The sequence below is a fragment of the Ictalurus punctatus genome, chromosome 20 (genome assembly GCF_001660625.3).
Source record: "Ictalurus punctatus breed USDA103 chromosome 20, Coco_2.0, whole genome shotgun sequence".
NCBI lineage: Eukaryota > Metazoa > Chordata > Actinopteri > Siluriformes > Ictaluridae > Ictalurus > Ictalurus punctatus.
This window is the reverse complement of record NC_030435.2, coordinates 20,712,931-20,731,676: the sequence shown is the minus strand read 5'-3', so window position 1 is coordinate 20,731,676 and position 18,746 is coordinate 20,712,931. Positions and strand designations below refer to the sequence as shown.

At 39.6% G+C, this 18,746-nt stretch overlaps 1 protein-coding gene across 4 annotated transcripts in view; it reads left to right on the top strand.

Moving 5' to 3' along the window:
• stk11 (serine/threonine kinase 11) overlaps positions 1 to 18,746 on the top strand; it is a 175,184-nt gene that overhangs the window by 6,488 nt on the left and 149,950 nt on the right. For 2 of the 4 annotated variants that reach the window (XM_053688577.1, XM_053688576.1), the window contains exons 3-10: positions 4,731 to 4,814; positions 5,663 to 5,752; positions 6,038 to 6,170; positions 7,293 to 7,429; positions 7,670 to 7,797; positions 9,003 to 9,060; positions 11,449 to 11,645; positions 11,794 to 11,818. In XM_053688577.1, the coding sequence (XP_053544552.1) occupies positions 4,731 to 4,814; positions 5,663 to 5,752; positions 6,038 to 6,170; positions 7,293 to 7,429; positions 7,670 to 7,797; positions 9,003 to 9,060; positions 11,449 to 11,645; positions 11,794 to 11,818 (852 nt within the window). Of the gene's footprint in view, positions 1 to 4,730; positions 4,815 to 5,662; positions 5,753 to 6,037; positions 6,171 to 7,292; positions 7,430 to 7,669; positions 7,798 to 9,002; positions 9,061 to 11,448; positions 11,646 to 11,793; positions 12,056 to 15,346; positions 16,174 to 18,746 lie in introns of those variants that run through there. The other 2 variants (XR_001815839.3, XM_053688578.1) reach the window with 2 other exon arrangements.

Sequence of the window (18,746 nt, the reverse complement as noted above, 5' to 3'; positions counted from 1 at the left end):
GAAAGCAAATCTTATCGAGTTTTATCCGATCGTCCAACACTAGAACAATACAGTAAATCTTTCATGAAGGTTTTGTGGTGTCTGTTCACTATCAGACCCACACTTATAGGTTGATAACACTGTAAATGCTGGAAAAAAGTGCCCTTTTCATGATGTTTTTTAGTACAGAGGGATGTGTTCATTCTTGTCTGTGGTAGTCACACATAAGCTACAGATGCCGTAGATAAAGATTAGATTGAAATATGCTGGAGTTTTCCTTTAAGCTTACTCACAAAACATTCTTTCACATTTTTATTTTCTGACAATGCGGCATCCGACCGAGGCGTCCAAGGTTTTTTGGATTTTTTCTTTTTTCTTTTCCATTTACTTGTTTACACCATAAACTGGTGAATTCCTTCCTGGCTTGCTCACCAATTTAATTTCCTCATGTTCTTAGCCGGATTTTGATCCCGGAGTTTTCCCCGAGTTTAATCACACCATGAGGGCTTAATTAAAATGCTGCAGTGTGGAGCCTCGGGTCTTTCTTTAAATAGCATTGAGGGTTTAGACCTACGTCAGAAAATGTTTGCGTGTCGGTGCGCATTCCACCAAGAGATGGATTATTACTGGCGATCAGAAGAGTTCATGTTGAATTCGAGATGCATATATTGATTTAATCTTAAGCGTAAAAAAAAAAATAATGAATTAATATTATGAATAGCTGTTGGTATATGGTCATTAATGTGTGGAAGTTCCTTGTTTACGTTTTAATCAGTTGAAAATATCCTGCAGCGAGTAAGACGACAAGCCAGACAGTAAGGAGACTGAGAGAGGTTGAGAGAGAGAGAGAAGCAAAAAGGAGCTATACTTAGCCTTATATGGATAGCTGGGATGCCATAGTAGCCTCCTCATTCACAGCAACAATTAGCATTCCTGCTTTCCAAAGGCAGCGTGCCCTGACTGGCGTGCACGCATATACACACACACACACACACACACACACACACACACACACACACACACACACACACACACACACACACTTTGGAGAGGTATTGGTGTTGCATAACAGCTCCCATTCTCGTGGTGGTGTTGAAGGAATGTTGAGGTGGAGTCGAGCAGAGCCGAGGTCAGTAGACTAGAGCCAGAGCTGGAAAGCCTTTTTATTCAGAAATAAATTAACGTTAACAATACGTCAATGTGACTCGACTCGGTAACCTACGTTATATCGTCACGTTAAACGTATTGGGCTGTAAGAGTAAAGAAATGGCATCAAAAAACGACTTCTGCCTTTTTTTTTTTTTTTTTTTTTTTTTTTTTTTTTTTTTTTTTTAAATAACACACGAAGGTTGTAGAACAAAGTAAAGTGCAATAAAACAAGTCGGAGAAAGAGAGTTTCTACAGCAGCTCAGTTTTCGAGTACGTATGTTTATAGCACTTGTAACACAAGTGCTGACAACAGGCACTCGTTTCAGGCATTCCGCAACATTAAATGGATAAAAAGTCATTCATAAGCACGTCGTTCGATAATCAACTTTAGTAATGGTTATCGTTGGAGTGATCACTGGGACGTGTTCACAGTAACTCCCTTTCATTGTCAGGCTGTGTCACATCACCACATAACCCCATGTCGTACTCCTAATAGGTCCCTTCCATGCCTACACTTACTGTAGATAGGACTGTGAGGTGAAGATTGCTGAATGTTGTTGGGTTTAAGAGGACGTTTTATTTATCTTTTTGGCAAGGGTGAGTCTAAGGTAAAACACTGTCACTGTTCACTTCATGACTTATTTCTGATCCATTTGTTAAAGATTGGAGCTGACCGAAGTAAGTGGGTGTGTGTGTGTGTGTTTGCACCACCACTCCTCCTTGTGGCTATTTTTGGCTTTTGTAAACAAGTCAGCAGTCTGAACTATAAGGAAAAGCTACAGGAGAATCCGCTTTGCTGTCTCTTGACTCTCTCTCTGTGGTCGTCTCTGCTCCAAATGTGATTGGTTGGTAATTTTCGAGTTGCTGATTCCTCATTTTTGTTTAGCTTAAATAGAGGTTTCTACAGTTCACCTTGTTCTGTTTAGATCAAACTATGTTGCCTTGCATAGGGTCGAAGTACCCGCACAATCAGAAGCAGGATTTATTTATTTATTTATTTATTTATTTATTTATTTATATTTAAAAAGCTGCACTTAATCATTTTACTCATTATATGGGGTTATGTCCGGATCAAATTTGTTACCGTAGCAACCACAGTTGTACATTTGAACTTTTTAAAACCGAGATGTCGTCAGTACTTTCATAGATTTGCAGAGCGTTATTTACGAGTATAATTTCAACGACTTACTGTGTTTGAGCAAAATATTACCTCCAGGAACAGTATGTGAAAGAATTAATGGACAAATGGTGACCTTGGGTCTCCTAAGTGACACAGCCATCCATGGCCAAGAATCCAAGATGGTGTTACAGTGTTCCCTGCCGATCAGAGCGACACTAGCCAGTCGTCAGTTTAAAGATCATTTTCTCATTCTTTTGGTTTGATTGCCTCGCCGTGTGACTCCTCCATGATTGGCCAAGGTGACCTTAATAAACCGCAGAGGGAGGAAATGTAGATGTACTGAGTCATTTCCTTTACGTTTAAGTTTTCAAGCAGTCTTTGTTGAAATGGTGCAGCTGTGACGTCAGGTGTGATGTTCATCCTCTTCCTCTTGATCGGTACTCTTTACTGCAGCTCTCTGTATGGGAGTTTTTGGAGTGACGATCTTAGACCGCTCTCCCAAACACCAGCTGAGGGAAGAATGGTGCTCATTGCTCCAGTACACTTCCAGAGACTTGTAAAGCGTATGTCAAGGATTATTGAAGCTGTTCTGGCGGCTTGTGGTGGCCCAACCTCTTACTTTCCTAGAGTTTGTCACCTGTCCATATGCGTCATGTTTGAACGATGCTGAAACGGAAAAGGAGTCTTGTGAAATGCCTCGTAAAATCCCCCAATCTGTGTTCTCGTGTCTCGCAGCACAAAGCGTTCTTGCTGTAAGGCAGATTTTCTCAAGTCTTATTTAGAAAATCTTCCACCAGTCTGTCGTAATGGTTTGTACCAGTTCTCGATTTCCGGATCCGATTAGTCAGGAAGTGTTGATTAATCTTCACAGTGACTACGTTTACATGGACAGCTGTAATCTAATTATTGGCCTTATTTTGAATAAGACAGTATTCTGATTAAGGTGTTTACATGAGTCGCTTTAAGAATACTCCTTTCATGTTCCTGTTTTAAATATTATAGAACATCGATCGATTAATGTCACGTCATTACATTCTTACGCCACGCCGTCCGACGTTCCCTCCAGAATTTCACGTATCGACATACAGTTCGTCTTCATTATGGGATCGTATACCGTTCTCTGTATTTTTTTAAATTTTTAATTTTATGAACGCTTCAAGAGCAGTTAATTATTTGTCATGCTACACTTGCAAATAAACGACTGCTTGAAGCCGTGGGCTGCGTCCCAAACCGCATACTTACCTGCTATATAGTAGCTGAAATACGTGTATTTCGCCTACTATATAGTAGCTGAAATACGTGTATTTCGCCTACTATATAGTAGGTAAGTACGTGGTTTCGGACACAGCCATTCTCTCTTGTTTGCCGTCAAACGGTTGAGCACTGCCGTGTGTGTACGTGTCCTGTCACAAAATGCAGTGAAAACTCCCACATGACGTTAAGTGTGATTAAGGTGTGTACATGTCTGTAACGCACGTCGATAATGTGACTAAAACAGGAATACTCCACACGTCTTAATTCGATTTGTGTTTACTTCGAGTGTGACTTTAATCGGATTAAGGTCATCAATAATCAGTGTTTACATGCTAGTTTCTTAATCAGAGTGTCGTATTAATCGGGTTAATATCGGATTATTATTGTCCATGTAAACGTACTGAACGATATAAACCTGTGAATTGAATTAGAGCCGGCATTATTGTCGGAGCTGCTGTTATAGAAAATTAATCAGCACCTTCTGATGAAATCGGGTTTGAGAATTTAACAGGGTTATGTGTTTGTGTGTGTGTGTGTGTGTGTGTGTGTTCTGTCGTGATCAAATACTGTGTTTCCTGGTTTAGATGTGTTTAATGGATGCTTTGTAAATGCCGGAATTTAATTATCTGCTCAAGTGATGTACAACAAAGATTCAAAGCACTAAACCACTGACTTGTGATATTGCAATATTAAAATTCGCACCATAACAAACAAAATCCTGTTCGAACCCTAAACAAAGAGCCTAAGCTACACTCTGAAAATGCAGAAAGCCTGGGTAAAGGGGAAAGCGTGCCGTTTGTACTAGTTTGTGTATAAATGAAATTAAAGCTGGCAGTCCTGCAGCACTGCTGTAGATATGGCCTTTTCACACTCGCACTCATTTCATCGACTAAAGCGCTTTGCTTTTCCTAAGAGAGATGTTTCTTAATTTATTTTGTGCCGTATTTTCGCAGAAGAGTTAAACAGCCTGCCTCATGAATGAATTAACTAATGAATTTGAAATTCTAGCTCTACTAATTGGAATTAATTATATGAATACATGCTTAAGGCTTCTTTTCCGGACATGAAACTAATCCTCCAGCTCTTTTAAAACGCAGAATGAACAACGCTACTGACCCTAACCTTTTTGGCTTTTCTTCACAGAATGAAGAAAGGTCGATTTGCATATCCAAGCTGAATACACGTTTCCAAATTAATGTTGTAATCATTGTGTGTGTTTCTTCGTCAGGGAAATTCAGCTGCTAAGAAGACTACAGCATAAAAATGTGATCCAGTTGGTGGATGTATTGTACAATGAAGAGAAGCAGAAAATATATCCTTTTGTGTGTGGCACATTTTATTTTTTTTCCTCCCTCCCGCTGATGTAAATGTGTTCATCACTGTTCTCACACATTGCTCTCAATGGTGGTGTTACTTCTCTCATGTTCACACAGGATCTTGCCACTTTTTCCCTTTTTTTAAAAAAAAATAAATAAAAAGATTGAGAAGTTGGTGATTGGGCTGCAGTCTGGTGTAAAATAGAATATTGGAGACAGTAAATTGGGCACTTTTATGCATACACTGATTATGTTTTTGTACTCGTTTTACGTCTGATATCCCTCCCTACACTGGTGTTTGGCACTGGACCTAGGCTGACAGTTTCACTTCACACCCGATGCTGAAACGCTTTCAGGAAAACAAAGTAAACGGATAATAAAACCGTATGAAAACCATGGCTACATGTGCAGTAGTTCTGCACAGCTTGTGTATTAAGACTGATTGATTGATTACAGCTACACAGGCGACAGGCAATAATAGCCTTCCACTGCCGAATTCATCACTGAAGTGTACATTTAGTAAATGGCTCTCTCCTGTAATTTATAACTCTTATGACATGACCTGCAGTCGGTTATTTTTATCCAGGATATAGCTTGAAGGTCTTCTTTCTGCACAGTCTCAGACTGGTACACACTTCATACCTCAAAACCCTAAAGATAACGACACGTGTCACCATGTAATTAGTGCAGGCTCAAAATATTATTATTATTATTATTATTATTATTATTATTATTGTATGGTCAGGGGAAACAAGTTTTTTTTGTTTTTTTTTTTTTTTTTTTTTAAATTCCCCCCTATAATTGGTTTTATTATTTATTTATTTTTCCTTGACTGTTCTGATACGTATATGGTAATGGAGTACTGCGTTTGTGGCATGCAGGAAATGTTGGACAGTGTTCCAGAGAAAAGGTTTCCAGTATTTCAAGCTCACGGGTGAGACTCCCTGTTTTTATTCCAGATAATTAAGCTACCCATTTGCTTCAGAATAAACCTTCAGCATGACGTTACAGACCGAACATTTAGTGGTATTTGATTTATTTCTTTTTGTAAATTGTTGTTATCCACACCATATACAGGAGAGCGCACATCCTACCGTTAGCTTGACTCTCGACACTGGAATCTAGAAGAGGAAACGTTCAATGCAACTTTTTTTTTTTTTTTTTTTTTTCTTTTTTTTTTTTTGATTTGATTTTTTTTTCTTCTTCCCCCCCGTCTCAGGTACTTTTGCCAACTTTTGGATGGCCTTGAATATTTGCACAGCCAGGGAATTGTTCACAAAGACATTAAACCAGGGAATTTGCTGCTGACCACGGATGGCGCTTTAAAGATCTCCGACTTGGGCGTTGCAGAGGTGAGATGAACTCTGTTTGCTTTATTACCGTGCCTTTTGCACAGAGTGAAAACTCAAAAAAAAGAAGAAAAAAAAAGAAATCTGAATTCAAGTAGGTTAAATACAGGAAAAACATGAACAGCTTATTTCATTGAGTAGGGCTTAAAAAGCGCTCGAAAGACAATTTAATATGCATCGATAATGACTGAGTTTTGCATTTGCAAATCTTCGAGTGCTTTCACACAGTTTTTATTTTTATTTATTTATTTTTTTAATAGTTTTTTTCCCCCTCATCAGTAAATGTGCTGAGGGGGTGTACAAACTATAACCATCACAATGCTATTACATGTCCTAGCTCGTTTCAGATGACTGACTAGTCTGGCTTCCTATCTAGATTATCCGTAACGAAGGTGAATTAAAGATTCACCGTGTGTGTGTGAGAGAGAGGTGAGATGCTACATTGTATAGCGATGAATGTCCCAAAATAGACTGTTATTTGTTGTTTTTGTAGTTTTTTTTGTCCTCCATGGATGTTTTTCTTTGCTGCATGCTAGCTTGCAACGTGATTGGTCAAGAGATTTATAAAACAATAAATAAATAAACTCGTCACATAACATAACTCATGCTGCGACCTAAAAAAAAAAAAACGTCCGCTCCGAAGTTGTTTAAAAGTGGATTACATATAAAACATGCATCAGAAGTAGTGAGACTAAAAGTTTAAAAATGTGAACACGTTCCTCCTCGAGCGTCTCTATGAACCCTAAACGTTAAATTAAAGATGAAACCAGTGGTTATGGTAGCGATTCGTGTGATTCTAGCCTGCGACCTGCGTCATACGCTAGAGTCCCTGACAACAGCGTGACCTTTTGAGTCACAGAGCCAAATGATGATTGTTAAAACCCCAGGAGCTTAAGAGCTGACATTTGACCAAATGTGTGTGAGACCAGTAGAGTGTTCGTTTACTGCTAATTACAGGCTACGCTTCCAAAAGCCCTCCGAAAATCCTTAACTCTAGTATGAGTCATTTCCATCTGAGGATTTGCTACTAACGTCATGTTTGCATTGTTACTTCTCTAGGCTGAATGTGTGTGTGTGTGTGTGTGTTTATTTTTTTTTTTCTTGATCTCTGACCTCCTGCTCCAGGCTCTTCACCCGTTTGCGGAGGATGACACATGTCGAACGAGTCAGGGCTCGCCGGCTTTCCAGCCACCTGAGATCGCCAATGGCTTGGACACCTTTTCAGGGTTTAAAGTGGACATCTGGTCCGCAGGGGTTACACTGTAAGTGACGCACGAACAGCCGGCATTGATCGTCTAATGCTAAAATTGTTCCTCGATCAATATTCTCAAATGGGTTCATCAGTCAGTAAATCAGGATCTGTAGATATCAACATGCAGGCATGAAAAGCTTTTATGACTGGTGTTTAAACTAATATGACAGTTTGGTTAAAAAAAAAAAAGAAAGAAAGAAGACGGTCCACTTGAGTCTATAGCAGTAATCTTTTTGCTCCTCCTTTACAGATACAACATAACGACGAGCCTGTATCCATTCGAGGGGGATAACATCTATAAGCTCTTTGAGAACATTGGAAAGGGAGATTACACTATCCCAGAGGATTGTGGGCCACAGCTGACCGACCTGTTGAGAGGTACACACCTTTTTCCTATCAGCTCTTAACCTACTTCCCGGTTATGTGAACATAGGCACAGAATAGGTTTACTTGTCTGTGGTTTCTTTCAGTAGAGAGTCGCAATTAATCCAGCGAGTAAGTTTTGAAAGGTCAGGTTGTTTTGTCGAGAGCTGCGTTTCATTGATTTGGGCAGCAGATGGTGCTCTGCCATCACATCTCAGTTTGAGTATTTTCTCCTTCTGAGTCATAAGTGAGCCTGTAAGTATTTCCTGTGGATGCTCTTCTCAACGCTGGTTGATGTTTGGCTCCGAGGAGAGGGAACACTAATGCTGAAATCTCAAAACACGTCAGCGTGAATACTGAAAGCTGAAATGTGCACCTTTTGGGAAATGAGTTTAAAGAGGTGTGTCGCTTAAAAATGCCGACATCCCTCATCCGTACGTCGTAGCATCGTAGACTCGTCTATTTGTCTCTCACAACACCCTTACCCATCCTCTCTCTCTCTCATACACACACTACACATGTTCTGTGTGTTAACTCTAACAGATTTCCTTGGCAGCTCTATATTAAGAGTGTAGCCCTGAAGGTGTCCTTCACCCCCCCCCCCCCCCCCCTTCTTTCTCTCCATCTGATTGAGTCTCTCTCTCTCTCTCTCTCTGCCTGATGTGTGTGCTCTGTGTCTCTCTGCCTGTCTCTTTCTCTGCCTGTCTCTCTCTCTCCATCTGTCTCCATCTCTCCATCTTTCTCCATCTCTTTGTCTCGCTCTTAGTCTCTCTCTCTTTCTCTTCCTGCCTATCTCTCCATCGTGCGCTTTCTCTGTCTGTCTCCAGGTGTCTCTCTATCTCTCTTTCTCTGTGTCTCTTTCCATCTTTGTCTCCCTCACACCAGTAGTTACATTTTACTAACATATAATGTTCTGACCTTTTAATAATTTAGACAAGCTCTGTCCAGTGATCTTTTTTTTTTTTTTTTTCTTCTCTCTGTTCAGTGTGTCATCCCTTGTTACTGTCTTTGGCTTTCACGTTCCCACCCACACTGTGTTTGTGGATAGCTCTGACTTGTGCCCTCGAGGCTGGTCTGTAGCTGCAGAGGCTAGCTCATGGTCAAGTGGTGATTTGTCTAATAATGAATCTGAGTGTCTACAGCTGTGTCTCCGGTTACATTCTTCTTGCCCATAAAGCTATTGAAGAAAACACTCTCACTCTGTTTGCTTATTTTTGCAGGAATGCTCGAATACGATCCTGTAAAGAGATTCTCAATACAGCAAATTAGGCAGCACAAGTAAGTCAACAAGTAAAATGATGAAAAATGGCACGTTCTCTGAATCTGTGTTTAATAGGAGTAGGATCCTCTACAGTCCTCATGATTTGGTTTTTAATCCTGGGTGCCACGATGGAGTAATAAATAGAATTTCAATGCACTGCTATTCAACTTTTCAGTGTATTCATTTTTACATCCAACATTCAGTGTAATTACTCGCTGTCTTACAAACATCATTTTATTCATGATAAACACTAGGCCTGATATTTTACTATTAGCGTTGTTGGAAATAATTTTATATAATTTTATCAAAATATTTCAAAACAAAAATATAAATAATGAATAAAAAATAAATAATATATTTTTGTTCCCATTCAAGCCATTGTGGCTAAATGATACTTTGCATGTCATTATTTTTGGATTTATTCCTCTTATACCACAGCAATTTGCCAGTGATTACATTTTTATTAATTAAAGGATGACAATCTTTCTGTTTGCCGTTTCGTTTAACACCTGCATAACAGGTTCATGACAGCTATAAACAGTTATTCCTCTCACCTCTGACAATGACGACAACAACAAAAAAACGCTTTTTAACGTGGAAACCTCAAGGCCCTCCATTCTGAAGACTTAACTGTTACAAATCGCTGACACTGGAGACTCCTTCCTTAAATGTTAAAGAAACATCTCCTTACAGAAAACTTTGCGTTATTAATCATTGTATGTTTTTCTTCGTTAAATAACAGTACATTTTTTAAAAATCCAGTTATTATTAGGCGTAGATTATACAGTATGAATCGTCTGCCGTACAAGTCTCTATGAATGAGCTGTTGCTATGGAAATGATCATGTATTAGAGTGAGTGCGTAAACCTGTGATTCGCTTTTCATAGAATTACGTTCCGAGCTCCTTTTAATACAGGATTAATGAACACCTTCTGACCAATCCGATTTGAAACTTCAACAGAGCTGAGAGTCTCTGAGTCCCGTCAAACCACCCCCCCCCAACCCACACACAAACATCCCTAGCATTTAAGGAGCTGGCTATGATTTGATGCATTATGAGCACTTAAAAGATCTGTTCGAAGTAGATGGGTGTGTAGTAGCACACCCATGGTCTGGTCGACTCACAGAGGATTGGAAAATACAGTTACAGATTAGATTATGTGTGAGCAGAGCAGACCTACTGTGACGCCATTCAGTTTTATGCAGGAATGATTGTTGGAGAAGAAACCGGGGAGGAGAGTGGGTTACGCAATGTTGAAGTAGAAGAGCGGAGTGGGAGAGTATCAGAATAAAGAAAATAGAAATGGGTCAAGATTAAATGAGGGGAGGCGTAGGTGTGGAAATAGGCGAAATGTGGGATTTAGATGGAGCAAAAGGAGTAAGAGGTAGGTGGTGAGAGGGAAATAAAAAGATGTGGGAGAGAAGAGAGAGCGGTCAGAGGATCTGAAAATAAGCATCTCGATGAGCGAGAAAGAGGGAGAGCAAGACAGCTCAGCTCAACTGCTCTGAATGAGGTCATGAGCTGCGATTTCCATGATTGTTAACAACAGCCTTCGCGTTCTGCAGTGCTGATTGACCTTCAAACATCTTTTAACAGAAGCGAGAGAACGAGCGACGGAGCTAGGGAACCGAGAGACTGTGAGAAGAAAAGGGGAAACGGGTTTAAATAGAGAACGAGAAACAAATGGAGTGAGAGAATTCGAATCAGGTCTTAGGACCGAAATTGCTGCTGACTTTGATGATTAATATAATAATAATAATAATAATAATAATAATAATAATTTTTTGTGCTCTTAATTTCACCGAAGATGTAGTAAGCTCTACCCGTTTTCTGTTTTCACACCTCACCAATTATAATAGTTTTTGTTACCAGAGTGTTGTATGTTCTGAGATAAAGTTAATAAAATGGTTTTGCTAAACATTTGATCTACTCTAGCAATCGTTTTGCATTTTGCCCCAAATTAAATTCTACATTTACAACCATCTGTTCCAACATGTCTTTGACGCACGTTATCCGTTCTCCTTAGTCTTCGAGTATGAGCAAATTGTCCATGTGTGAGGTAATCAAAGGCTGAATTGAGCGTCTCTAATGAGGCACCTTTGGCCTAGGAATACTGATTGCCTGCCTCATTAGAGGTTCTCCGCTCAACCCTTGATTACCCCGCATACAGACAATTTGCTCATACTCCCAAGACTAAGAAGAGCCGGATAATGGTTGTGAAAAACTATGTTGGAATATAGACACGAGGCAGGTAATCAAGGGCTAAGTTTGAGAACCTCTAATGAGGCACTTTTGGCCTAGGAATGCTGATTACCTGCCTCATGCACATGCATGAGGAAAGTGGAAAATCAGAAAATCTTCATCAGTTCCTTGTGCTAACCTGTTCTCTTTTCTTTGGGTGTAGTTGGGTGAGGAAGAAACACCCACCTTCAGAGCCACCTGTGCCTATCCCACCCAGCGCTGAGACCCGTGACATTTGGAGGAGCATGACGGTGGTGCCCTACCTGGAGGATCTCCATGGTTACGGTGAAGAGGACGAGGACGACGAGATGTTTGACGCCGAGGATGACATTATCTATACTCAGGATTTCACAGTGCCAGGTAAACACGCGCGCACACAGACACACACAAGATCTAAGGTGATTTGGTTAAACAAAAAATAGTTCTTTGTACTATTAGTCTGACTCCACTTTTCATTATTGAAAAGGGTTTAATGACTAGTTTTCTGCATCTGCGTGTTGGTCTACAGGGCAGGTGGAAGAGGAGGAGGAAGAGGAGGAAGAGTGTGGTGCGGTGCGGAGCCGTGCCGCGGTGAAGCCGGTTTGTGTAAACGGGACAGAACCGGCAGCACTGAAACCCAAATCAGACCGGCGCTCCAGCTCCTCGTCAAACCCCTCGCGCAAGGGCATGTCCACAGCCAGCAAGATCCGCAAACTCTCCACCTGCAAACAGCAATGACCACGCCCCCTCTCCTCTGCCCTGCCCACCTGCCTCTCTCTCTCTCTGTACAGGTGAGCGCAGAGGTGGAGTTTGCTCTTTGACCTGCATAAATTTTGGAGGTTTTTTTTTAATCACACAGAATATATTAGAATAAAGTTCTTTAGGTGCTTGCTTGCTTGTTTGTTTGTTTGGCTTTTCGTTTATCTAATAAAATGCTGAGATTTGCTGCTTTTTCCTGCAACAAACCCCAGTTTAAGAGCGAGGCAAAGCAATTCATGTGCATGCATCCGTTTAAAAGTTTCATTCAATTTAACAAGGTTGTGCTTATGTTGTATAAAATTGCTTAAAGGATCATTAGATAGACTGCCAATTTTCTCTGCAGTCATTCGCTCACTGGATTATACTAGATATCTAACAAACTATAGTTAAAGAAGTTGGTCAAATTATGGAGTAAAAAAATCAGACTATAGTCACGGTTTCCACGGGTGATTTAAAATGTCTTATATTCCTTAATGTAAAAATAAGGCCTTGAAACGTCTTAAATTCATGTTTCATAGGTCTTTAAAAACAACAGGAAATGCCACTCCACCACAACTTCATCTCTTTCTGTGCTGTGAGTTTGAGTCATTTATAACCTGCGTTTATACACAACACATGCCAGATTTGCTTTGGCTTTACGTTTGAGTAATCTCAAATTTTTGTAGGCAGAGGTTTACAGCATTTTACCTGATTGGTAATGAGAAGTGATAGATATATATATAAAATTATTATTTTTAAAAAAAATAATAAACAGTATGTCAACTAAACTGAGGTCTTCCTGTGGATTTCCATCAAAATAAAAGCCACAAAGTCTAACACACAAGTGAATTAAGTCAGAAATATATTACTACTATTTGTGTCCCTTGATAAAAAATTTATTAAGTATTTTTCAGTGCTATAAAAATATTACAAAATAGCAAAGTTTAAAAAAAAAAAAAAAATTCTTCTTTACAAAAACGTATGTACACTTTATAACACTACTTGTTACATTACACTGGCATAAAATTACAAAAAAACACTGCTGCGAGGGGTGATGGTAAATTTGACATCTTTTTCTCTTCTGACTGCCGTAATCCATCACTCTATATATCCCCCCCTGGACAGCCGTGGAAAGGAAATACTGGATATTTATTTATTTATTTATTTATTTATTTAAAACAGTGCAGAGTATATGCTTTTGGAGTGATGTTTCTGGTAGTCCCCCATAGCATATATGTGTGTGTGTGTGTGTGTGTGGATAACGCTATTGAAATGACCATCTCACATCTGGAGAAGTTTGATTTAAACTTGCATTAATTTTTAAGGAGGCTAGTCAGTCTATAGTGACTCACTTAAAAAAATAAATAAATAAAATATTTGTGTCTGAACTCCAGCTTTCTGGTGTGGAGGTGGTGAACATCCTGCTGTAACACTCGCCTGCTCACACTGCATATCCTTTCTCATAAAACTAGCCTTTTGCGTTTGGGGTGCTAGCGTAAATGCACGTGCATGTGTATACTGATAAGCAAGCAAGAGTAGCGAGAGCTGAAGCAAGTGTACGGAGTGTTAAAGATTTACTAAATGACAAGCAAGCCAAAGGAGGGAGGGTGGAAGGGAGAGAGAGTCGCTCAGGCTTAAATGAGAAGCAGAGTGTGTCATGCCGATTCTCGCATTGACAAGCTACAGCAGTGCGTCGTGATGACTCACTCCCTCTCTTCATACTCCACCCTCCTTCTTTTTTCCCCTCCCTCCCGCCTTCTTATACCCATCTTTTTGTTTTGTCATATCTCTTTCTCCATCTGTCAATTCAGCCTCGCCCCTCCCGACTTTCCCTGGGGTTTCTTCTTTAGGTGGGGGGATATTGGGGGGGGAGTTGACGATGATGTTCTGATTCCTCACACACACACACTACAGACAGGCAGAGCATTAAAGCTTTACGCGGTTGCTGATTATGACTCAGACCCTTCACTTGGCGATAAACAGTGCTGGGAGTGGGAGTGAGAGAGAGACAGAAAGAGGACAAAAGCGCGGGGATTTATCACTTTTGAGTCCTGCATCTCGAATGGGAGGCTAAATATAATGTTTAAAAATGTTTTCATATTGATGCACCATACCGAGTTGGCCAGGGTGGAGCAGATTTCCAAGCAGCATACAAAAGGGCTCCTGTAGCCAAGTTAAGCCTGTATGATTTGATTTATAAAAAATAAAAATAAAAAGATTTTTACTATTAATGCATCACTCATGAATTGAAGAAATGAAAATAAATACCACATTTGTTTTTGTGCCCTAAATTAACACTGTACACAAACGCAAAAAGTACGACACTGTTCATACAACACTGTTTATCAAGGCACGATTAATCATGGTCTTCCAATGCTTATGTAAATCTGTCTGAGAGCCACTGCTTGGATGCATGCCTTGTCATTAGCCAATTTGTTTCGTCAAGGAAAAGTGCTGCACCATGCCAGAGCTTGATTTTTAACGTCAATGCCATTACAGACGGAGGGGGACAAACAGAAAACTCCTTTAGTCGTTTGGTTTTAATTTAATTCGCTTTTATTTGTTTAGTGTTTTAGCAATAGATAACATCTCACAGCAGCTTTACAGAAATGAAGATGTCTTTGTGTGTGAGGAAGCCAGTCCGAGCAGATCGAGATACGGGGGACTCTGAGGTGGCATGAGGCATGACTCTGAGGAAGAAACCTTGAGAGGAGCCGGACTCACAAGGGAACCCCTTCTCTTTTGGGTCACACCAGATAGTCCAATTAAAAAGCATTACTCTTCCACCAGTGTATGCTAGAAAGTCTCACCGGATGTTCAGCATGAGCAGATTGTGAATAAGACTCCTGGGATGAGTACAGGACAATCTTTCTTATTACAGCAGCAGTTCTTCGGTACAAAGCTACAGTATCCAGTTGAGATAATCCACTGAGGCAAGGGTGAGGCTTGGACATGAACTGTGTTTGGGAAATGTAAATCGTTATGGTATTTAAAGAATCTACACGTAAAAAAAAAAAATCAACGGATGGCATGATGTTCCAACCTATCGCCTTTCAAATTATGGTTGCGTCATAGTTATATCATGTCCAATAGAGCTGCAGAGTTTCTACAGAATTTATCAGCACCAGATTTTGTTTTTTGCGTCACTAACGTTTCAGTGTGTCGATGGCCACACCTCTACGCTGACGGAATACCTTGTAGCATCAAAAACATAACATTTCAGTGTGTCTAAAGCTATATAGCAAAATGTTTTGTTTCCTGAATATTTCTTTAGTGGCCTGGAGAATTGATCACAGAATGTGTTTGCTGTATCCAGAATGTGTCATTAATCCGTTGTCTCTGTTGTACAGGTTTGTTATTTTTCCCGTCCTCTGTTTTGGATTCCCAGCCATGAAAACATGCCACAGTTGCTGACCCACACTTCACCATGGACTATGAGCCCTAACGGAAACGATGGCAGGAAGTGTGGATGTGTGACTCTTTTCGTGGTCTTTCCCTGGAAAGGACTGACTGATTTGGGGATGCTGTATAAGGGAGGAAACTCCTGTTTTTTTCCCCCCTTCCCTGGTTACATATTTTCCTCTCGCTCTCTGTGTCTCTCTGTGAGGCGTTCTTAGATTCATTCTGTTGAACTCACCCTCGTTCTCTCTCTCTCTCTCCCCCCCCCCACCATGCTGCAAACCCCCCATTTTATCCCAGATCTCTACCCAAAGGCGTGTGGCCGGTTTTGTGTCACCCCCTACCCCCCTCGTGCCGGGCTCTTGTAGTCCATGAAATCTGACCTCAATGTTTAGTTCTTTAGGTGATCTTTTAATTTTACAGTAATTAAATGCAGTTTAAGGTGCACATGGAGTTTATGTAAAAGAATGGCATCAAGGACAAAAGATATCAGTTATTATATAGAAGCCATGGTGAGAATGCTGAAGATAAAATTATACCCATAAGAATAAAAACTGCATGCTGTGAAGAGCTTTTGGGGGCAAAAAGGGGTATGATCTGATCTGTACAGGCAAATGTATCGATGCCTGCTCAGTGCAGGAAGGTTTGGTTAGTTTTGTTTTGTTTTGTTTTACACTAGGCTTTTGTTTTGTTCAATTTTTTTTCCAATAAATATTTTTTAATTATTATTTATATAAAACATCTCCCAACCAAACCAAATCTCCTGGTCGTGTGTGTTTTTTTTTTTTTTTTTGTTGTTGTTTTGCTTTTTATAGGCTTGACAGAAAAATTGGACAATGGACAGAGGGGAGCATTGAAGACGGTTATGAAATAGCCATAGCAAAGGCTAATTAGCATGCCATGTTCAAGCTCCAGGTTAATTTGGAAGACGTTATTTGGGGAAACATTTATTCCGGAGGCGCTGGCAGCCTCTTTCGTTCCCACAGCTCTCCATTTTTAGACCCTGTTTTGTTGTTGCTGATGCTGGTAGGAGCAGACATTTTAGCTGTTCTGAGCATTATATAAAATCCCCGTGTTAGTGCCTATAGGCCACTGTGACTCACTTCCATTTTGATCCACTCACACTGAGTGAATATTACGGGTGCGAGGAGCCTGCTGTTGTTTTTGCAGAATAAGGGCACGAACCTCTAGCGTATTCACCTTGAATTTTCTCTGTAGGTTTTTGTAGGGCTATTTCCGTGTAATCCGATACATGGAACTGCTATTTTTTTCCACAATACCTCGACAGCTGTACATGTAAAGTGCAGCAACGCATCAATATCAATCAATATATTTTTTCCCCCTATCCTCTAAACACTAAGCAATTACTTGCAAGTATTGAGCTCACACAAACCTAAGTTCCTTTCAAGTATAATCTGTTAGACTAGGGTCATTAGCGGATAGACCGCATTCTGGATGTAGACCCAGCAAAGTAGTTCCCAGATTGAACTGAGCCGTCAAAAATACCGTAGCCAAACCAATCGACGTACGGGATGAAGTCTACGTAGTCCAGGGTCTTTAAACGTGAACCATCACGGCTTCTGGAGCAGATCCTCTTGCAGCTCGTTGCGACCTGAACCTCCTGAAGGATCCTCATAGGGAAAGGGAAGAGTTTTTTTCTTTTTCTTTTTTCACAGACTTTTATAGACCCACTCCGGACTAATTAGTGACGTGATTTGTTAAAAGTTTACGATGAAAGTAGAATGTGGCACTCAACAGTGGGAACATGCTGGCACCAACATAAGTCGTTAGATGCTTATCTGAAACTTTGTAAGGAAGAGTATTTCTTTATAATACCCCTTTATTAGACCATAATACTGTGTTCAGTATTTTAGAAACCAGCTAAATTCTGTCCCTGTATACACATGCTAAATAATCAACTAAATGATACTGAGAATAGACTAAAATTGTAAGTATTCCCTCCTAAGCTTCCTGTTCTAACCAGGTTAAACATAAGTAATTGCATATCACTGATCATTTATTTATTTATCTATCTATTTATTTATTTATTTATTTATTTATTTTAAAGTTGACTATATAACCCTACATGTATGCAAAACCAATTAGGAACATTTAGACTTCAACCACCACAGTTGAAAAGAAAACCCTCTGGGGAAAAAAATGAAGGATCAATGCACGACCATTTATTCTGATAGAAGGAAAAGGGGACTCAAATTCTTTCAATAAATAGCATTGAAACCACATAGAACGGAGGCAATGTCATGGTTTACTTTCTTCTCACATGCAGAACTGCACAGGAGTGCAGCAGTGGGTTCAGTCATCCATGTACACGAAGACCAGCTGCTATTCGAACACGTCCTCAAGCTCCTACATGGGGTTCAGGTCAGAGTTTGTACATACACATCAGATATTTGTTACATTTGTGTGGGGTAACATTTGATATGACATTGTATAAATGGTGTATTGCTTCAAATGTCTACCTGGCCGTTTGTTAGAAGAGTTAGCTTCAATGAGTGATTGTCATTGAACATGAAATGCTTCAAATAAAAATAAAACTGAAAAGCCACGCTGCAGTCTGAGTAAGGTTCTACATGATTGTAGGTGGCAGGTTAAGTCAGGCAGTTTTCAAACTTTGGATTAAGCTTTTTTTTGGGGGGGGATACAACAGGTGGAGGGTCAAAGTTGGTGCCATGACCTCTTGAGTGCTTACTTCTGTTACCATAGCAATGATCTTTTCACTTATCCTTTTGGAGGGGTGATTCCATGATCAGGAGGCCTTTTGTGTAGCACTCGTATTACATTTACATAATATGTACATAAAGGTAAAAGAAATTTTAAAAACCGCTAAAGTGCCCTTAACAACAACCCATGTGTGTTTATTCCATAAAAATATTTTTGCATTTTGCCCTTGAAATTTAATAATTAAAATGCTTTTTAAAAAAATTATTTCTTTGCATTTTATCCATTTAACATTTCGTGCTTGAAACATCCTTTTCTGTGAGTATAGGTTATATGAAATTTTACATTTTAGTCTTGTCACACAGTATTCTCCAAATACTATGGAAATATTTGGAATGTTCTACATAACATGTCCAACAGGAAGTTACATCATCCAAATTTTCTGATGATTAAGGGAATATATATATATATATATATATATATATATATATATATATATATATATATATATATATATATATATATATAATTGATATTGGCTTTATGGGGTCACTTTAAAAGTAAAACTCTTTTAACCAACTTATTGATTAAGGAAAAACACATTTAAAAAAATATATATTTAAAGTAAATAATTTGAAAGTCCCCAATGTCCTCACGCCAAGTAGC